Source organism: Triturus cristatus, chromosome 4_1 (genome assembly GCF_964204655.1).
Source record: "Triturus cristatus chromosome 4_1, aTriCri1.1, whole genome shotgun sequence".
NCBI lineage: Eukaryota > Metazoa > Chordata > Amphibia > Caudata > Salamandridae > Triturus > Triturus cristatus.
The window spans coordinates 666,967,758-666,990,636 of NC_140585.1; the positions used below are offsets into that span (position 1 = coordinate 666,967,758).

General features: G+C 44.6%; 1 protein-coding gene across 16 annotated transcripts in view; it reads right to left on the minus strand.

The window, feature by feature from the left end:
* The window catches only part of NRCAM (neuronal cell adhesion molecule), a 971,555-nt gene that overhangs the window by 84,199 nt on the left and 864,477 nt on the right, over window positions 1-22,879 (minus strand). For all 16 annotated transcript variants that reach the window (XM_085653084.1, XM_085653089.1, XM_085653092.1 and 13 more), the window contains 2 exons: window positions 5,225-5,429; window positions 2,714-2,836 (listed from right to left, as the gene is read on the minus strand). In XM_085653084.1, the coding sequence (XP_085509210.1) occupies window positions 2,714-2,836; window positions 5,225-5,429 (328 nt within the window). The remainder of the gene's footprint in view (window positions 1-2,713; window positions 2,837-5,224; window positions 5,430-22,879) is intronic.

A 22,879-nucleotide genomic window follows, 5' to 3' on the forward strand; every position in this document is an offset into this window, starting at 1 on the left:
GCAGTGCACATACGTTATATTTATTGGTGACATTCTACACCGTCTTCCATCTGAAGTGCTGGCAGAGAGTCCTTGATCTTCATGCTCTGGTGCTGGAGTGAACTGGTCCTCCTTGGTGGAGAGACTTCAGATGATTCAGCTGGGTCCGTTCTCAATGTCCGCTCCAGTGGCATGGAGAGGTCAATCTCGACGCGTCCTAATCTCATCTTTTATTTAATTATTCCCTCCTCTCTATGGTTTATCTGATGCATGAACAACGTTTTTCCTTTTGTGTGCAGACAGATGGAGTAGAAATAATTTTGCCCCGGGTTACTCCCCTAGGCACTGGAAGAAGATGCAGGTGGATGAATGTGAATTGGTGAACACTAAGGACAACGAAATCTGAGATTCGCAGGATTAGAAATTGCGCAAACCTGCAGGAGTCCAGTTTTTTGCCCCATGTATGGAACTTTGTCCTTTCAGTGCAGATGTGGTCATCTCTGGGTCCCAATGGACTCACTCCACCCAAAATTGTGGAGCTGTTGAACACTTGCATCTTCCGCCTTAGAATGCAACAGCACAACCTTCCTGTTTTTACCATTCCTCGATGGTTCATGGTTGTGAATGCCTCTGTCATTCTGGTTATTTAAATCTTCCTGAAAAGGTTACTTGGAGACTTCAATGTATCCAAAATAAGGCAGCAACAATTTGATCAAGTTTTTGTCCTAATTATAGAGCTGCACTGACTTCTGGTGCCGAAATGGACCTCCGTGAAATCTGCTTGCATTATGCATTACATTTTGTACGCTGCCTCTCCCTCTCTTTGTCCTAGCAACATTTTCTTCATCCAGGTTGCTGCTCAAGTTAGGTGTTCAGATTAGGCTGTTAATATTAGTAGGTAGGAACTCTGTGCTCTGTATCTAATGAAGAAATTTGCTCAAATTAAGAAAAAAACATGACTAGTCAACATTTAGCCTTTTAGTATTTTTTATTCTAGTGGTAATAGACCACTTCTCCGATAGTTAGTTTGCACTTTATAAATCTCCTTGTAATTAGATAGACAAGTTTACATGCAGTAGCAGTAGCAGGATCGGCTTCATCAGGGCTTGAGGAGTTGACAATTATGGCGGGAAATTATTTCTAAAAAACTGCATTCAGCTTCTTTCAAAGCATTCAATAGTGACTGTGTTTTACTTGTATTTTCAGAGTACTGGATTGAATGACATAGTTAGCTGAATCACAATGGTTTTCATACATTGAGACATATATATGCAAGCCAATACAATTTAATGGTAGGAGGAGTTTATATCTTTGTCCCTATATAAGGTAGATGAACTCTTACATATTTCAGGTAACGATTAGGGATTTATTTAGAGGGCAGAGTAATTTCTGATGCTGTGGAAAACACCGTTTCCAGTTGAATTAGGAATTAAAGGTTCCAGGTATCCGCGTTCCAATATCCCACCATTCCTAAATTATCCCTAAGTTTTTAGAGACCCACATGGAAGTACCTCGAATACAGCAGTATTCCTGCATCCTGGAATTACTGATAACCATAGCATCAGGAATTCCCGGTGTGGTAATACTGATGCAATATTCCCAGCCTTCTTAAATGAGGGCATTGATCAATACAAGCAATTGCTGGACATTGGCCCAAAATACACTCTAAGTTCTTGAACGGCTACTGAAAGGCTATGGGATTGCCCTGTCTGGTCGGGGGGGGGGGGGCAGGGGGTGTGTGGGGTGGAGAGATACTGACAAACACATCTACAATAAAGCCATTGATCTATGCTTTGTTTCATGTTATCAATGGACGAGAGGGTGTAAAACATAACTTGTGTTGCCAGGATTATAGATTTGTAGTGGACCCTTATACTAGTTATAAGTAGTTGAAACTTATTAAATGTATTCCTCCAGCTGAACAACTGGCAAACCCTTTTTGACTCAGTTTTCACACATGAGGTAAAATTGCAGCACTCAGTGAAAAATGACACTGGACAGACGGTGCAGACACTTTCGGTCAAGAAGGAGTAAGCGTCCTGCTGTCTGGCTTTAATACTTTATAATGCATGGATGGTGTCAGAAGACGCTCCTTTCAGAAAGGTGCGTGTGCACTTGGTTTGTTTAAGTTTAAAAGAGATCTAAGGAGCATGACATCTTCACTGAGAGTATATGACGTATAAGGAACTAGACAGCTGAATTTCCGGCATTGCTAGTAAAAGCATGAAAGTGACAGAAGTAACTGGGATTCCAATTGTCAACTCTGCAGGTAACTGCATTGCAGCGTTTCTATGGCTGCAATCAGGATTACTCCCTCCACCGATGAAGAAAATAATGAAGAACGCTGGTAAAAATATGAGTTTTTGTTTATAGTATTCCCACAGGCGCACTACTCATAATGAAGAACTTGAAACAGACAGCTAAAACTATAGTTTAGTCGTGCCACCCACCATTGAAGTAACTCTCCTGTGAATGGTCTATCAAAAAGATTTGTTTTTCCTTGCACTAATTTCTTTTTGCACTGTTACTGAGGATTTGGATACGTGCGATTCTTGAAAAACTCAACAATTGCATCACAGAGAATTTTCTACATTTCATTCGTTATATTTTTTATTACCACAAAATATGCTAGTGATGCATTGGAGTAGAATATATTCCATACATTTTTCCTTGAGTAAACTTGATGAAGCTTATACAGTATTTCAAATGTTGTTAAGATTTTTTTTTAACTTACTTGGTTGATACTTCAAAGTGTATTCGGTCAGGATGCCGTTGGGAGGGATAGGTGGACCCCATTCCAGTGTCAGCGAGTCAAGCGTTGGGTCAGTAATCCTCAAGTATGATGGCTTATTTGGAACTTGACAGAAGAAAGAATTGACATGGTTACATTTCTTTCTACCCCGGGACCTATTCCCACACTAATGAATCAAATGTAGTAGCTCTGAGGAGCATGGCTTTAAATGTTTTGCAACAAAAGGAAAGAGACAGAGAAGGAATGAAAGTGGGAGAGAAAGAGATTGAGAGAGAAAGTGACAGAAGGATACAGAGAAAAAAGAGCAGTTGCACCAGTCCCCGGCGTGCCACTGGTAAAGGCTCTAGCTCACTGGAAAATATAAGTTTCTTTCATTCTAATTTTTCTCTTTTTCTACTCCCCCTCTCATTGCCTTTCTTTCTCCGTCTCTTTCTCTCTCTGCTGCCCACTTTTCGCTATGGACTCTTGATTTTATGTTTGGTATTAATTAGCCTATCTAACAAAACCTTCAATTTTTTCAATCTCCGAACTAGTCAAAGATTCCAACCTATTCCCTATATCAACTGCAAACATACATCACAGCACGTCCTGCCAGAATTTCAACATGATCACCATCTCTAATCTGAGTAAATGTATTTGTGACATCTCTTTATAGTGCACTGCCTTTGTTTGGAGAGTCGTTGTCTTCTCAAATGTCTTTGCTCTCATCTACCAAATTGGGAAACCATTTACTATCTGTGTGGGCCTTGCAGGTGGTGCTCTTCATTAACCCGTATGTAAAACCTTAGATGACCCCTTAGCTTTCAGAATTCCAGTCTCTTCTGTGATCACTAAACAAAACATTGGCAATATAGTAGAACAATGGAATGTTGGGAGCTCCACTGAAAACAATAGAGTGCTGTGGGCTTCTAATGGCTGGTAGAAGCCTGGAACTCCAACATTCCAATGTAGTTTTTCACAGCTGTTGCTGTGAACAAATGGCCTCATGGAGCCCGGGGGGATTTTAGTTCCCTTGGGCTCCGTGAGGCCTTTAGTTTATTTGTTAGAACATTATGCCCTCTAGTGGTGGAAGGTTCTATAGCCTTATAGCCTTCCTTAGCTGGGCTATTCCGGCATTAAAGGCTAGCTCCTTTGTTAAAGGCTCTCGCCTTCGGCTCAGGCCTTTATCGCTGGATCGTGCCTTTAATGGCCGATTTAGCTTGCTACAGCAGGCTATAAGTCTGTATAAGAACACTGGAATGTTGGGAACTTTATTGAAGACATGGGTGGTAAAAGCCCGAAGCTCCAACATTCCAATGTTTGTCGATCACAGCTGTTGCTGTGAACAAAAGCCTCATGGAACCCGAGGGGATTTCAGTCTCCTAGGGTTCACTAAGGCCTTTGTATATTTGTTAGAACATTCTGCTCTCTAGTGGCGGAATGTTCTAAAAGCCATATAGCCCACCGTAGCTGGGCTATACTGGCCATTAACAGTCTGCTCCCTTGTTAAAGGTCTTCAGCTCAGGCCTTTAAAGCTGGAGCGGGCCTTTATTGGCAGGTATAGCATACATAGTGTACCAAAAAAACACATCCCGTCCTAGCAGAAAATAGCATCTGTTTCATGAGATTAATGGCAGCCCTGCTTGTCTTTCTTGCATAAGCCTAGTCTCGTGAAATTAGGTTGAGGCTGGAAATGGTGGCATTATGTATTGCTGGCTTGATAAGAAATGTAGATGTTTTCTGTCATTGATCTAAATCTTTGTCCACAAGCATCTCAATCTCTTTAAAACAAATGTTACTCGGCATAGTGTTTTAGACAAATCATAATGGAGGATAGAAGAAACCAGTAAACACATAAGAAAGGAAGTATTGAGAGACGGTCTGTTTTTTGATATGTTTCTAAAGTTGAGGATGGTGGTTGCAATGGTCTCCTAATCGAAACAGCAAATTGTTCCACCTGAGTGCAAATTACACCTCTACAATCCCCTCTATATAGTTTCATCCACAGCAGGTCTGAGCTTTTCGAGGCATTACACATCTATAGGTAACCATTTTGAAATAAGTGTTATCTTATCACTGGAAATAGTGTGAGTTGTGTTTTTGATCTTGATAAAGAGCCTGCTGCTAACAAGAATGTCTCTGCAAAATGGCCTAAACCTTTTCAGTTCTCCTGCTGGCAGACACTCACCACAAATGCGTATTACAAGTATCTCATTTGTGAATTTATCTTTGAAATAGCCATGCTCTATACTGCCTTTCTGATCTGAGGGAACATGTTGTTGGCACAGTAAGGAAGGCCAGGACCTCCTTTGAAGGATCACTCCCATCTTGTAATATCGGGAGGTCGGTGCAGTGGCAACTTAATCGGATGGCTTTCCTGATTCTGGTACTAGTGATGTAAAGAATCTTCTTTCACCTTCTGTCTGTCTGGGATCTTCTGTGCTGTCCTTACAAACAAAGATGATTTAAGCATACTTTAAATTTTACTTTAAAATTTGATTTTAAATTGAATACCTCCTTCAGGCATCCGAAAAAACTCATCGCGGCTTGCAGGACCCTCTCCTTTGCCGTTTACAACTCTAACGTTGAGTGCATAGTCGCTAAATGGGTCCAGTCCGGGTAGCATTCCGTGGGTTCTGTTCCCTTTGAAAGTCAAGATTTTTTTCTCCACATGTCGTTTACTTCGTTTTGATAAATTGTGAACTTTCCAGTAATAGATCTGTAATTCAGAAGGCAAAATCAGTAATGCCTGAGTAGAAAAACTGTGTACTTCTTTCTCGATGCTCAGTTTTCTTTTACATTTCTAAGGTATTTGACAGAAAACATTACATAACTCATTTATATTTACTGTGCATTTTATCATACCTGCATGACACTTGAAACAGAGGCGCAGAAAGGACCATTCACAATAAATCAGGAATAAAAACAAAATGGATCCAGCCATTGAAATATTTTGTTCAATTCAATTAAAAATAAATTTTTATTTGGCCAATCATTGCCATAAAAGATAAAAGAGAAGCCATCAAAATTACAGTAAAAACATGCAAAAATAAAAGCAATTATGATAAAAGTAGGGTAAAATCATACATAGGTAAATTTTGTTGAGCAACAATAATAATAATGCGGAAAAATGGCCTAAGTTAATTTCCCACCAAATAGCAGCAATCATGTAAAGTGCACAGTGAGAGAAAAGGGGTGTACAGAAAGGATTTCTACATGAGAATCTAATACGGCTGATTAAATAGCCAACAAAACACTAAGAGGAACGAGCAGCATACATACACTTCAAAATACACTTAGAATGTAAGGTAAATCTTTATTGTCGGACCTTTATTTTGAAAGTGACCTCCTATATTAACAAGTTTTTTCAACTTAATCAATCTAAGGACATATCCGTTCATAATAACTGGAAAGCTTTTAAAGCTTCCTTTAGGGCCTTTACTATTGCCTATTCTGCTAAAAAGAAAAAGATGTTTAAATCCAAATACATTTTGGCTCTTCAACACATTAAAGCTCTTGAACATAATTATTTTGCTTCCAAATCCCCCTCCATTTTGCAGGAAATAATTAAACTAAGTCTGCTCTTAATAAACTTGCTACTGTTGACGCATCCAACAGCCTACTTAAAATGTTGCCCAATTATTTAAAAATTAAATCAGTACAGAAAAACATTGGTCCTATTTGTGACGAATTTACCAATACTATGTTATCTTCTGACCCTGATATCATTAACACCTTTCAAGTTTATTATGAATCATTATATACTGAGGATACATGTCCCTCTGAATGTGATATTCAAACTTATTTTCATGGCCCTCCTAATCCTCCTTCCATTCCTGATATTTTCAATGCTCTTGAAAAAGACATACCTCTTCAAGAGATCATTGATTCTATTAAATGTTTGAATCAGGTCAAAGCTCCCGGTCCAGATAGTTTTTTTTATTGAACTTATATCTTCTTTTTCCTCTTTTCATGCTCCTAACTTACTTGAACTTTTTAATTCTTTTTTATTGAATTCTAAAGCTAATGACTCCTTTTTAGTCGCCCTTATAGTTCTTATTACTAAACCAGATAAAGATCCTGCCCTCTGTAAAAATTATAGTCCAATTTCGTTTAATTAACTATGATTGTAAAATGTTTGCTAAAATGTTAGCCTCTCGGTTGGAGGATGTTATAACCCTTCTTGTTAAACCTGACCAAGCTGGTTTTATTAAGGGCAGACTTGCTTCCGATAATGCTAGGATGTTTTTTTACGTTCTTGTTTTTGGGAGAACATACCCCTCTCCTCTTGCTGCCCTATCCCTTGATGTTGAAAAACTTTTGACCATATAAATTGACAATTTATGTTTAATTCTCTCCACTGGTTTAGGTGTGGTCCAAAATGTATTTCATTTATCAAATTACTATACTCTGAACTACGGACCAGTTTTTTTGTTAATGGGCGTTCCTCTCCGTATTTTAATTTACATAGGTGTACTAGACAAGGTTGTCCTCTTTCACCTCTTCTTTTTCTTCCTTGCCCGGAACTCTTTCCTGAACGTATTCAATGTAACCCTCTTATATCTGGTTTTAAACATTACTCTCTTGAAATTAAACTCTCAGCTTATGGTTATGATATCGTGGTTTATATGTCTAATCCCCTTGCCTCCCTGGATCCTTTGTGCAAGTAATTGATTTGTATTCCAATCTTTCTGGTTACAGGTTACATTTTTTCTAAAACGGAGATTTTACCCTTAAATTCCTCATGCTACCACTACATGTTTCATAGCACCAATTTTACATGGTGCCCCTCTAAGAATAAATATTTGGGTGTCTGGTATCCCCCACTATCTCTACTACTCTTATTCACAATTTTACTGCGCTAAAACTTAAAATTCAACACTTACTCTCAACCTGGTCCCCTCTTCAATCATCCTAGTGGTGCAGATTAGATACCACTAAAATGATGATTGTACCACGTGTTCTTTTTATACTTTCCATGTTACCATTTAAAATCCCTAATTATTATTTCTCCCAAATTAACTCTATTTGCACCAAAGTTCTCTGGAACAATAAACCTGTTGGTATTGCCCTATCTAGATTAATTCGTCCAAAGAATGAGGGTGGTGTACGTTTCCCTAATTTTAAGTTGTATCACCCTGCTTTTTTATGCTTTCAAAGGACTATCATGACTCACCAATACCATAATGGGTTATTTTTGAGCATTCTTTACTACATGATTTTTAATTTTATGATGTTGTTTTCATGTCTAACTGTGCATTTACATCTCAAAACCTGGTTTTAAAATATTCCCAACATTTTCTGCATACAATATTTACCCAAAGTTCTCATTTCTATCAATCTTTTCTTGCATCTTCTATTTGGCATAATAGGTTTATTAAGATTTTCCCTAAATCATTTTACTTCAAACACTGGAAAGAAAAGGATATCTATTTGTCCACCATTTGGTTTCCCAAAATACCATTATACATTTTTCTCAATTATAAGAATGCTATAACTTACCTAACTCTAGTTTACATCAATACAACCAATTATCATCTGTAATCCAATCCTTTTTATTCAATAACTTTCCTCCTGATTTCACTCTGTTCACTCCCCTGACACCATTATATAATATTACTTTTGATTCCAACCCCCAAAGCATCCCTAAATTATAAGTCTTTATCCGTTCCTGTTACTGTGAGACTTAAATCCTGTATTGAATCATTATGGGATCTTTCAATATCGCTCTCTGTTCATCAGTGGGATAAACAATGGCGTAAAATCTTCAATACTTCCAAACCTGCAAATATTACTCAATCTTTATCTTTTCTCTATAATAGGGGTGTTATTACTCCCTCTTTTATCCATAAAATTGATCCCTCTGCCTCTTCTTTATGTTGGCCATGTGTTTCTTCCAATGGTAAATCAAATCACCTACTATACTACAGTCCTAGTTATTTGGTCAAATTGTTTAGGAATATTTTCATGTAATGTTCCATTATCCATTCAAAATGTTTTTCTTGGAACTATATCACCAGATTTTGATAAAGTCTGTTTTGTTTGATCTTTTCATCGCACTTGCATTTAAAGTTATACTTACCTGTTTGAAAGACAATTCTAAAATATGTATATTAACATGGTGAAATCTTATTTGTGATGAGCATAGAATATCTACTGTTTCTTCATCTTCACTGTTAGACGTGGCATCTTTTGGCGTGGTTACACATGACTTTTTTGCCTCTACCTCCTGCATTTTTGATGCTATGCTGGATATTGTTTTTACTGGTATAGATGCTTTGGGCACTTTGCCACTGCTGATCAGTGTCAAAGTGCAAGTGCTCCCTAGGGAAATTGTGATGTAATTGGCTATACATGTTTGGCATATTTGTTCTACCTGTAAGGCCCTAGTAAAGTGCACTGAGAGTGCCAGAGCTGGTAGTACAAATGCTACTAGTGGGCTGCAGCACTGATTGTGCCACCCACAGGAGTAGCACTAAAATGATGTCTTAGGCCTGCTTGCAGTGCCTATGTGCAGCCCAGGACTGCCATGTCGACCTGGCCAGTGCACCCACTGACCAGGCCTTATCCTTCCCTTTCTGTACATGTAAGGCATCCCTATGGTGGCCCTAGGTACCCCCCTGGGCTGGGTGCAGTGTATCTGAAAGGTAGGGCATGTACTGAGGTGTGTAACATGCCCTGGTAGTGAATTACAGCCATTGTCGTTTTTCACTAGTGAGAGGCTATCTTGCCCATAGGACAGAATGGGGGAGGCTGTTTACATGCCTATCTTTCCCTAAATGCAAGATGGGGAATCCAAGTTTGGTATCTTTGTGTTCAGAATTTAATTATACATCTTTTTAGAAAGATGGTTTTTAAATTCACTGTGTGAGAATAGCACTTTTTAGAAAGTAGCTATTCTCCTGTTTAACCTTCCTGTGTGCCTGTGTGAAGATTGGCTGACTGGTGTCATGTGATGGGCTAGGTGGCTCCAGGAGTCTGGATGAGTCAGCAGAAGGGTGAATAGGGAGATCTGCTCTAGATGGGTGGGAGGAGCAGCCCTTGGGTTTGAATAGGGCTGCCTCTGCCAGCACAATGCCGGCTCCACCCCCTGCTGGCCAGGCTGAGGACTCTGCCTCTGCCAGCACAAAGAAGGCTCCACCTCCTGCTGAGCGTCTAACGACCCTGCCCCTCACTCTGAAAGGAACCAGGTGCTCCAGGGCAGAGCACACCCATGAACCGGTTTGAGCAGGGGAATCCCCCCACTGAAACAAAGAGAGACAATGACTTGGAGGGGTATAAGAAGAGGACCCCAGACACCTAAACTTTAGATCACTGTGGAACTAAGAAGGAACCTCTACCAAGGAGAAAGCTGGAAGGAACTGAAGAGGAGAAGACTGCCTGCTTGCTGTTTTGCTTTGCTGCCAAGGAAAGGGGAAGGACTCTGCAGTGTCCCCTTCTTTAAATTCTGATCTCCAAGGGCTTGAGGAGAGCTGGCTCCCTGTTAAGAAGTCCCAGGAACAAAAGGACTTCACCACCAGCTCCCCTGGAACTCTGCTGAGGGAGTTCTGACCTGCCTTGGAGTGCTTGCCTAGTCTTGGGGCCTCATGAGGTCGTTTTGCTGTGTTTGGGAGCTGGAAAGCAGAAAGCGTGAACAAGAGTAACTGGTACCCATCGCATCATCCGTTTGAGGGTCCCATCATCCGGTTGCGAGTCGCAAGATCGAGAGTGCGACAAGAATTTAATCGCGGCGTCATCGCAGCACCCGGAGTCCCCGCATCGCCGAGTGCGTCGAGCATCGTCCCGGTGCGTGAAGATTTCTGACACTGCGAAGGTCGTCACAGAACCAGTTTGCGGGTCGCACCACTGCCAGTGCGTGAAAGTATCCAGTCGCTGCGTGCGTCGAGGCAGAGTCCCGTCCCGTGGCGCATCGAGGGTTGCGGCGCCAGAAGTCAATGCCGCGCATCGCGCCCCATCGAAGAGCGTTGTACCGTACCTGTGAGTGAAGCTTCCCCCTAAGAAACCTACGCAACGAAAGCCAAAGTCATCACATCCTCCCCCTACAGATCGGAGCCGGCGCATCCACCTCTGCTGCATGAAGCCGGGCTGCTACAAAGCCTCCCCAAGGTCTCAGGAGTATCGCATCGGCATTGCCATCTTCATTGTTATAGCTTTTGGGAACCTTAGCGCAACTACAGGTACTGTTGGGCACGAGAGTGTCGCATTTTGTGCATTGAGAGTCACATTGTGCAGGACACTGATTTTTACATCCTGGAGTACTTTCTACAAACTCTTGAACTATCTTTAAAGTGACCTTTTTAATTGTATGTTTGTTTTTCTGTAGTGTTTGGTCTTGTGAAGTTTTTAGTTAAGATACCTTATTTTTCTAAAACTGGTGTAGAGTAAATCTGTGGTGTTTTCACTGTGTTACTGTGAGTGTTGGTACAAATACTTTACACATTGCCTTTGATAGCCTAGACTGCTCAGGCCAAGCTACCTAGAGGGTGAACAGGGGTTATCTTAACAGTGTATCCCCCTTTCCCTGACTAGAAGCAAGAGTCCCTACTTAGACAGTGGTACCTACCCTGCCAACTAGAGACCCCCAGATCTAACATTGGTGACAGCGGTGGGATTGAAATTTTATCTGTACTTGACCCACAGTAATTGCTGTACATCACTAGGAGAGCAGACCATTACACAGCCACATACTGCTGATTGTTGATTTTTGGTTCTATTTTTGAGGTAACTCTTGAATTATCATGGCTCCAAGTGAGAAAGCAGCCAGTGTAGAAAGAGAGCTAGAGTTCACCATTGAGGATTTGTATTCATACAAGGTGGAGAAGCTCAAGCGGTTCTGCAAGGATTTTGGTTGTCCCATAAAAAGCAACTTCAGAAAGGAGGAGTTGCAGAAGGTTCTGAAAACCTGGTGGGAGGCTAAAGAGGCTGAGGGAGCAGATGATAATAATGAAGGGAATGGGTTTGGGGCAAATGATTTGCCAGTGGGCAACCCCACCAGCGGAGCGGGGAGCCACCATTCCAGCAGGGGTCTCTCCCCAGCAGAGGAGTTACAAGAGAATCAAAGACTCAGAGAACATGAGCTGGAAGTAATGAAAATGAAAATGGAAATGGCAAAGGAGGAGAAGAAGAATGCCCTTGCTTTGGAGGAAAGAAAATTGCTTTTGGCTCATGAGTTGAGCATGAAGGAGCTGGAGATCAAAGCCAGAGAGGTGGAGACCGGCTCAAATGGTGGCAGCAAACAGCCAGTGAAGGGGGGTAAGGTATATATCCCCAAGGATGTGGTTCAGAGTTACAGAGTGAGTGATGATATCTATGGGTGGTTTTCTGCCTATGAGATTTCTTGTAAGATGCATAGAGTGCCTGAAGAAGATTGGGGTGCAGGTCTATGGAAGCATTTTGAGGCCTCAGAGAGGAGTGCTCTAGACCCCTTGGAAGCAGCCGGTAACCTGACCTATCCACATATGAAGGAGGCCTTATGCCTCAGGTTTGGGTTAACCCCAGAACACTAAAGGGTACAGTTCAGGAACTCCAGGAGGGAGGGGTCCCAGACTTAGGTAGAATGTGTAAATCTGTTCTCACGTGCACTGGAAGGTTGGATAAAGGGCAGCAAGGTGAATGATTATAAGGGGTTGTTGAATTTGATCATTTGGGAGCACTTGAGTAGTATATGTGTTCCAGAGCTGCGCCAGCATCTTTTAGACCGCAAGCTTACTGATCCCCTTGAGCTTGCACAGGAGGAGGACTGCTGGGTCAGTACCAGGGTCCAGAGGGGTTTTGTGGGTACCACAGCCAAAGGTGGGCAGGGTCCCCAGCAGAAGAGTGGGGGGGACAAGGGTAACCAAAAGGAATTCTCACAAGGGCCCCAAAACAGTTCCTAGGGTAACCAGTCCCAGGCCTCCAAGTCAAAACCCAAACCAACCTGGCCCCCTAAGGGCAGGTCGGATAACAGGGGTCCCATTAAGTGTTACCACTGTCAGGAATTGGGTCACAAATCCCCTGTGTGTCCCAAGAAATCCCAGGCACCCTCTGGTGCTCCAACACCGGGTATAGCTAGTGTAGCTTTTGGTGGGGATTTAATTTCTAGTGATTTGGAGGGATTAGCAGTTATGTCCCTTGTCTCTTTAGGAGACACAGAGATGGTCCGGGAAACCCCTGTCCCTGATAACACTAAGAAGTACAGGCAGTGGGTGACCATCAATGGGAAGAGGGTGGAGGCTCTCAGAGGAGCTGATCATTCCCGATGTATTTCACCCTGTAGTGTCAGCTGACAACTCCGTGCGCCTTTGCAAGGTGGCACATGTTCCCTTTGAGTGGGGGGGGGGGGGGAGTCTCAGGGCCTCTCAGAGTTGTTGTGAGTCAATCCATGCCAGTAGACTGTCTGCTAGGTAACGACCTGGAGAGTTCCCCATGGAAGGAGGTGGAACACCAGGCTCATTTGGAGACGTTGGGTTTGCCTGAGTGGGTCTGTGTGACCACTCGGTCCATGGCAGCCAGACAGGGTTGTGAAGCAGACCTGGAGCCTGAAACAGTGGCCCGGGTCCCTGTCAGAAAGGGGAAGGGCAAGGGGCGTGGTGCATCCAGCCCCACTGTTCCCATGGTCCAGGAAGGAGCAGACCCTGAGGGGGATGCCCTGGAGCCTACAGGGGAACAGGTAGCTGAGCTGGGAGACATACCTGAGCTGACCCATTGGCAGCAAGAGGGTGACCCCCAAAGAGAGGAGTTCTGCCAGGCGCAGAAGACATGCCCTACTCTTGAAGGTCTGCGGCACCAGGCTGCAGACCAGGCAGCAGGTGCTGATCCTTCTTTCTCTACTGGGAGAATGACTTGCTGTACAGTGAGCCTAGGTTTGCTGAGCCCAGTGGATCACGTACCCTGGTGGTACCCGCAGGGTTCAGAGACTTCCTACTGGGTCTGGCTCACGACGTGCCTCTTGCAGGACATCTCAGGCAGGACAAGACCCGACAAAGGCTTGCCACCCACTTTTACTGGCCCGGGATGAAGACGGGCGTCGGTTCCTTTTGTAGATCATGCCAGACTTGCCAGGCAAGTGGCAAGGCTGGAGGGAAGTGCAAAGGCCCTCTCCAGCCTTTTCCTGTCGTGAGCACCCCTTTCGAGCGGGTGGGGATAGATATTGTGGGGCCACTCGACCCCAGGACAGCCTTGGGCAACAGGTTCATCCTGGCCCTGGTGGATCATGCCACCCGGTACCCGGAGGCTATCCCTTACAGGACAACCACAGCCCCGGTGGTGGGCCGTGCGTTGATGGGGATCTTTTCCCGTGTGGGTTTCCCCAGAAAGGTGGTATCTGACCGGGGGACCAACTTCATCTCCTCTATGAGGTCTCTGTGGGAGGAGTGTGGGGTAACTTATAAGTTCACCACTCCTTACCACCCTCAAGGAAATGGGTTGGTTGAAAGGTTCAACCGGACCCTGAAGGGCATGATCATGGGGCTGACAGAGCCCATGAGACGGAAGTGGAACGTCTTTTTGCCATGCCTATTATTTGCCTACAGGGAGGTACCACAAAAGTCTCTAGGGTTCAGTCCCTTTGAGCTCTTGTACGGGAACCCTGTTAGAGGACCTCTCAGTCTGGTGAGGGAGGGTTGGGAAAAATCCACTAGGAAAACCCCCCAGGATGTGTTGACCTATGTGCTGGCCATCCACAACCAGACACAGCACTTCCGGACACTCGCTCAGGTGAACCTGGAAGCCAGCCAGGATGAGATGAAGAGATGGTATGACCAGCATACCACTCTGGTCGAGTTTCAACCTGGGCAGATGGTGTGGGTGATGGCACCAGTGGAGCCTTGCGCGCTCCAAGACAAGTGGACTGGGCCATATGAGGTGGTGGAGCGCAAGAGTGAAGTGACCTACCTGGTTAACTTGCGGTCTCCCAGGAACCCCATGAGGGTCCTACATGTGAACCACCTCAAGCCCCATTTTGAGAGGTCTGAAGTAACAATGCTACTTGCTACAGATGAAGGGATGGAGGAGGATAGCGATCCTCTTCCTGACCTCCTGGAAGCTAAGGAGCAAGATGGGTCAGTGGATGGAGTGGTCCTCTCGCCCACCCTGACCCCAGAACAGCAGAGGGACTGTCGCCATGTGTTGGGTCAGTTTGCATCTCTGTTCTCCCTGACCCCCGGTATCACCAACTGGTGTGTCCATGATGTGGACACTGGAGATAGCATGCCTGTAAAACAAAAGTTTTACCGGGTGGCTGACAAGGTCAGGGCCAGCATCAAGAAGGAGGTTTCTAAGATGTTGGAACTAGGGGTGATTGAGCCCTCCAGCAGCCCCTGGGCTAGCCCAGTGGTACTTGTACCCAAAGCTGCTGTGCCAGGTGCCACTCCAGAACTTAGGTTTTGTGTGGACTACCGTGGGCTTAATGCGGTCACGAAGACTGACGCACACTCCATCCCCAGAGCTGATGAGCTTGTGGATCGGTTGGGAGCTGCCAACTACCTCAGTACGTTTGATTTAACTTCTGGGTACTGGCAGATTGCCTTAACTGATGGGGCCAAAGAGAGGTCTGTGTTTTCAACGCCAGAGGGGCACTTCCAGTTCCGTGTCATGCCCTTTGGGTTGAAGAACGCCCCTGCCACATTCCAGAGACTGGTCAACCAGGTACTGTCCGGGCTGGAGCAACTCAGCGCCGCATATCTGGATGACATTGCTGTGTTCAGCTCCACTTGGGAAGAACACTTGCAACACCTCTGCGCAGTGTTGAAGGCTCTGCACAGTGCAGGCCTCACTATCAAAGCCAGTAAGTGCCAGATAGGGCAGGGTTCAGTGGTGTATTTGGGACACCAGGTAGGAAGCGGCCAGGTGGCGCCCCTACAAGCCAAGATAGATACCATCCTGGCTTGGGAACCCCCCAGGACCCAGACAGAGGTGAGAGCCTTCTTAGGACTCACCGGGTACTATTGCCGTTTTGTCAAGGGGTATGGCACCATTGTTGCTCCCTTGACAGAACTAACTTCCAAGAAGTTACCCAAGAGAATGATTTGGACCAGTGCCTGCCAAGACGCTTTTGATGCCCTGAAGGAGGCCATGTGTACAGCACCTGTACTCAAGGCGCCTGACTTCTCCAAGGAATTCATAGTGCAGACAGACACTTCTGAGCATGGAGTGGGAGCAGTGCTCTCACAACTAAATGATGAGGACTTGGACCAACCTGTAGCTTTCCTTAGCAGGAGGCTACTTCCCAGGGAACAGAGGTGGAGTGCTATTGAGAGGGAAGCTTTTGCTGTGGTCGGGCTCTGAAGAAGCTGAGACCCTACTTGTTTGGGACTCACTTCCAGGTTCAGACAGACCACAGGCCCCTTAGATGGTTGATGCAGATGAGGGCGTGAGAATCCTAAGCTGTTGAGGTGGTCCATTTCCCTACAGGGGATGGACTTCACGGTGGAACACCGTCCCGGTACAGACCACGCCAACGCTGACGGTCTGTCCAGGTTTTTCCGCCTTAGTGATGAGAACTCCCAAGAGGGTGGGTAGTTCTCCCCACATTTCAGCTGGAGGGGACACGTGTTAGACCTGGCATCTTTTGGCGTGGTTACCCCTGACTTTTTTGCCTCTACCTCCTGTATTTTTGATGCTATGCTGGATGTCATTTTTACTGGTATAGATGCTTTGGGCACTTTGCCACTGCTGATCAGTGTCAAAGTGCAAGTGCTCCCTAGGGAAATTGTGATGTAATTGGCTATACATGTTTGGCATATTTGTTATACCTGTAAGGCCCTAGTAAAGTGCACTGAGAGTGCCAGAGCTGGTAGTACAAATGCTACTAGTGGGCTGCAGCACTGATTGTGCCACCCACAGGAGTAGCGCTAAAATGATGTCTTAGGCCTGCTTGCAGTGCCTATGTGCAGTCCAGGACTGCCATATTGACCTGGCCAGTGCACCCACTGACCAGGCCTTATCCTTCCCTTTCTGTAAATGTAAGGCATCCCTATGGTGGCCCTAGGTACCCACCTGGGCTGGGTGCCGTGTATCTGAAAGGTAGGGCACATGTACTGAGGTGTGTAACATGCCCTGGTAGTAAATTACAGCCATTGTCGTTTTTCACTGCTGAGAGGCTATCTTGCCCATAGGACAGAATGGGGGAGGCTGTTTACATGCCTATCTTCCCCTAAATGCAAGATAGAGAATCCAAGTTTGGTATCTTTGTGTTCAGAATTTAATTATACATCTTTTTAGAAAGATGGTTTTTAAATTCACTGTGTGAGAATAGCACTTTTTAGAAAGTAGCTATTCTCCTATTTAACCTTCCTGTGTGCCTGTGTGAAGATTGGCTGACTGGTGTTATGTGATGGGCTAGGTGGCTCCAGGAGTCTGGATGAGTCAGCAGCAGGGTGAATAGGGAGATCTGCTCTAGATGGGTGGGAGGAGTAGCCCTTGGGTTTGAATAGGGTTGCCTCTGCCAGCACAATGCCGGCTCCACCCCCTGCTGGCAAGGCTGAGGACTTTGCCTCTGCCAGCACAACGAAGGCTCCACCTCCTCCTGAGCGTCTATCGACCCTGCCCCTCACTCTGAAAGGAACCAGGTGCTCCAGGGCAGAGCACACCCAGGAACCGGTTTGAGCAGGGGAATCCCCCCACTGAAACAAAGAGAGACAAAGACTTGGAGGGGTATAAGAAGAGGATCCCAGACACCTAAACTTTAGATCACTGTGGAACTAAGAAGGAACCTCTGCCAAGGAGAAAGCTGGAAGGAACTGAAGAGGAGAAGACTGCCTGCTTGCTGTTTTGATTTGCTGCCAAGGAGAGGGGAAGGACTCTGCAGTGTCCCCTTCTTTAAATTCTGATCTTCAAGGCCCTGAGGAGAGCTGTCTCCCTGTTAAGAAGTCCCAGGAGCAAAAGGACTTCACCACCAGCTCCCCTGGAACTCTGCTGAGGGAGTTCTGACCTGCCTTGGAGTGCTTGCCTAGTCTTGGGGCCTCATGAGGTCGTTTTGCTGTGTTTGGGATCTGGAAAGCAGAAAGCGTGAACAAGAGTAACTGGTACCCATCGCATCATCCGTTTGAGGGTCGCATCATCTGGTTGCGAGTCGCAAGATCGAGAGTGCGAGAAGAATTTCATCGCGGCGTCATCGCAGCACCCGGAGTCCCCGCATCGCCGAGTGCGTCGAGCATCGTCCCGGTGCGTGAAGATTTCTGACACTGCGAAGGTCGTCGCAGAACCAGTTTGCGGGCCGCACCACTGCCGGTGCATGAAAGTATCCAGTCGCTGCGTGCGTCGATGCAGAGTCCCGTCCCGTGGCGCATCAAGGGTTGCGGCGCCAGAAGTCAATGCCGCGCATCGCGCCTCATCGAAGAGCATCGCACCGTATCTGTGAGTGAAGCTTCCCCCTAAGAAACCTACGCAACGAAAGCCAAAGTCATCGCATCCTCCCCCTACAGATCGGAGCCGGTGCATCCACCTCTGCTGCATGAAGCAGGGCTGCTGCAAAGCCTCCCCAAGGTCTCAGGAGTATTGCATCGCCTTTGCCATCTTCATTGTTAGAGCTTTTGGGAACCTTAGCGCAACTACAGGTACTGTTGGGCACGAGAGTGTCGCATTTTGTGCATTGAGAGTCGCATTGTGCAGGACACTGATTTTTACATCCTGGAGTACTTTCTACAAACTCTTGAACTATCTTTAAAGTAACCTTTTTAATTGTATGTTGGTTTTTCTGTAGTATTTGGTCTTGTGAAGTTTTTAGTAAAGATACCTTATTTTTCTAAAACTGGTGTAGAGTAAATCTGTGGTGTTTTCACTGTGTTACTGTGAGTGTTGGTACAAATACTTTACACATTGCCTTTGATAGCCTAAACTGCTCAGGCCAAGCTACCTAGAGGGTGAGCAGGGGTTATCTTAACAGTGTATCCCCCTTTCCCTGACTAGAAGCAAGGGTCCCTACTTGGACAGTGGTACCTACCCTGCCAACTAGAGACCCCCAGATCTAACATTCACTTTCTCCAAATATTAAATCTGATTTATTCTGGTTACCTTTTACTACTTTTCAATCCTCACACTACTTAAATCTAGATCTTATTGCTCTTTTTTTCTCTCTATTTTCTCGTCTCCTCTTTTCTATCTTTTGTAGGAAAAAAAACTACAAAATAAGAAACTATATATACTAAAGAAATTGTGCATGACCCTTTTACGATATTCCAGTATTTGACTACATTTCTTAATTTATTATTTTAAGGTATTGCTAAATTAAATATTTATTTAGCATTGTAATATATCTAATTGTTATATTCTTTTTGACGGTTGTATTGTTTAGTATTCTAAATCTGAATAAAAAGTTTTAAAATGTAAGATTATAATGTAAAATACAATCAGTGAATTTTAAACAAAAAACACAGCAGGAGTGATTACCCCTCCATAGATTTTCTCGCTCTGACAGTGGCCTTAAGAAAATAGATCCCCCTTAAACAAAGAATGAGGGTGTTCAGCAGCTGTAGATGGTACAGGGCTTCCCTACACCAATGGTGTCCCAATGTGTTTAAAAGAGGTCTGAGGAAGTGCCTAAGTAGGTAACTAAAATAGTCGTACAAAAACAAGATTTAACAGTGACTGCTCAGCAATACCATCACAGGGGTATGGTGAGACTGAGCCCCCTGAAACATAGATTTGTCTGCCCAAAACACAGAAGCCTCCAGACCAATCCAGCTCTAAAACGGAAAAGGAGAAACCTCTCCCAGTGTGTAAGTTCTAGAGAAATGGAGAAAACGGGCTCAACAGTGCCAAGAAAACCTGTAGACAGTCCGCACAGTGCCTATCGTTATCTCATTTTCAGCATTCTTTCTTCACTAATCTGAAGACAACTGTTTGACTTGCAATTTATCTTCCCTCTTAATGCTCAAAGGGGACATAAATAAAACAGCCAACCCTAATGCTTGTAATGTTTTAAAAATATAACTCAGCCACGGAATGGTGCATACCTTGTCCAGGCTGAGACAATCGTTAACGATGTCTCTACAAAGGCTTGCTTGTGGGGTTAACCCAGACCCTAATCCATAGCAACAGTGGTGCCAAATGCACACTATCCTCAATATATTGCTGGTGTAGTTCTGCATGAATAATGCAGCTTGAGGCGGTGGAGGTAGATGTGACAACCTCCGGCATGTACAATGTTTCTCAAGTTGGAGACTGGAGCTATTGAAACAACCCCAAATTCCTGCCTCATACCTGGCTGCACGACATACTGGGCATTGAACACATTTAGAAGGGGTGAAATGGCCCCTTTCCCCATGGATCTGGGGAGATTAAAAAGTGGTTCCGCAGATCTACTGATCTTAAGGCAGGAACTGGGACTGTTAGGAACCTGAATAGTTAAAAATGACTCTCAGATGCCTAAAAGTGCTTACACTACACAAAGGCTGGCCCTCACTAAGAAACCTACAGGTGTTTTTTTTTCTCAAGTCAACAATACATTATTCTGCTATTAAAACCATGTAAAGTCCCAAGTGCATAAAAAGAAGCAAAAACCATGTATAATCCGAGACAATATTTGACCACATATTCTATAAAAAAATCCATTCATAGAAATAAACATGTTTATTTTGCCAGGCCCACAAGCCATGATCTTAGACTTCCCATATTTAGCGATGAGCTAAGATTGCTCATAAAGCGGACAAAGTGATCCACAAGCATCTGCAAAACATTTGGGGTTCTTGCCAGTAGGACCGCGTAATGTGCATAGAGCAATGCGGCACATGAGTGGCAGCAATTCTGGGAGTTTCTACCTGGGTAGCGGTCAAATGGGGACAAAGACCAGTTATGCAAAAAAAGAGCAAGCATTGGCATAGCCAACAGGTCTCGCCTTTGGGACCTTATAAGTGTTTAGCCATGCAAAAGTAGATGTCGTTGCACCAAGGATATTGTGCTGCATAACTAAATACTTATAAGGTCCCAAAAGCAAGACCTGTTGGCTATGCCAATGCTTGTTTCAAATTGTGGTGTGGGTTCTCGTTTATGAGTCCCGCCACTCATTATACTTAACCTGTGCTGGGTTTTAGACCGCCGGTTGTATAGACTACCTTTGTGGTGACAAATGGTCTAACTAGGGTGATACAAACATATTAGATAAACTCGAAATTATATGATACAAATAGTACGGACTTTCTTCTAACAAAGTAGACAGAGGAACAATCACCACCCGTCGTAAAGAGACGGGTATTGATCGGAACTACAAAGATGGCTGCATACGATGGCTCAGCAAAGATGACGTCACAAACGCGTCGCTCCGTTTTTTTAGACGCAAGCACAATATGTCTTATTTTATAGACAGTGTTGTTCGAGCAAATGATTGCACCGTCTCTGAACACGTCGGGACAAGTCTGGCACAAAGTACTGGTGAGTGCCACAGTATGGGGATGATAAAGCTAAGGTTTTTAAGTTTGGAAGGACTACGGAAGAGGGGTGGAGAGATACCTCATTCTGTTGGTTGGACTGCTATCCAGCAGGCCTCATCGCCGCTGATAGTTATCCTCATTTCAGTTTAAACCCGCTTTCCTTGTCCACACCTTGGAGATAGCGCTCTCTGTCTCACAGTTCTACTCAAGCACTCAAACGCAGCCTGTTTAAAGCAACGCGGAGCTCTACAAAAACTTCATGTAAAATCACAGTTGCACCCGGAAGGAGCAGAGCAAGGCAGGCAGGCGTGCGTCTATTTGTTTTAGAGGCGAAACGCAGCGCGGTGTTCAACGCCTGCTGTGAGTGCGCACTCGGTGCACACTGCCCGCCCGTGCAGTGAAATCAGCACAGGGTCCCGAGTAAGAAGGGGCTGTGAAATTACTCAACAAATGAGCAGCGGGATTGTGACATGGCCAAGTTATGGAATTTTCCACTGCGGTTACTTCCGGGATAACAAAGCTGCATTTGTAATATGTAAACAGAAACTCGTCTCGAGATGCACTAAGTGTTTCTCTGGCGTTTTTTTTTTTTTGTGGGAGCTACACTCAGGCATGCGTAGCGTGAACGCAAAATGTGAGGCACGGGCACATTACAGCGTTTCCACTGCGCCGTTCCTCTTTTGAAGCGCTCGAGGACTTTAAATAATAAGACTTTAATACATTTGGATCTCGTCTCTGAAGTGCTAATTTCGGAAAACTTTACTTAACTCAAAGTAGGAAGCCTTTGCCTCACGTGGTACCACCGCGCTGGTTTTTCCGAAGAGACATGCGCGTCGTCAAATGCGAATATTTACTGTAGTAAATTTGCTGATCCGTTTAATGCCCTGAGAGTGATTCTAAACAAGTGATCTGTCCCTCCGATGACCCGCCCTCCCTCCCTCACCGGCGCCTGCAGAGCCCCCACTGCTCCCCAGTCCGCTTTCACTTTCGTCCTTTACGAAAGCTTTTCTTGTCTTTATGGGGCCATATGTTTGAAACACATGGCCCCATAAAGATAAGAAAAGCTTTTACCACAAACGTAAAGGAACCGTGCCAGTCCAACTGGGACGGCTCTAAAAGAGAAAAGTGTACGTCACTAGACGCTCTTTTCCAATGGCTGGCCACCGTTTAGCATAAACGGTGACGCCAGCCAATGGAAAAGAGGGGCGGGGCTTAAAGCCCACTAGAGAAATCTCTTCAAATCATTAAATCTCACCAGCGAGACTGCGCATGTCTGCGCAGTCTTACGCCAGGCGAGACCTAAAAAGGTAAAGGGGTCAAAATACAACCTTGGTGCACTCCTCACCTGAGACAGAATTTTGGGGACATTTCCTCGTTTGTACGCAGGCACACTTTGGCTGTTAAGTCAGTATGCAAGCTATGGAGAAAATATACCAGGGGTAACTCTACGCCCAGGTCCAACAACGTTGACCATAACTTTGACTTGTTCATGAAGTCAAACGCCGTAGAAAGGTCCATAAAGGAAAGGCATAAAGGGCTGCATTTAACAAATACATATTTATTCACTATAAAGCTCAAATTCAGACTCTACTCTGCCATGTCCAGACCAGAACGGAACCCACACTGTAAGGGGGAAAGAATGTTATACTATTCTGCCCATATGGCAAAGTGATTATAAAACCTACAATTTTAACAGAACTATCTATAAGGAAGACAGGCCTGTAGCACTTCAGGGAACATACAATCTCCCTTTTTAAATATAGGCACAGCAGAAGATAGAGTCCAAGAGCTTGGGATAGGCGTTTTCAAGGAGGAATTTAAAACA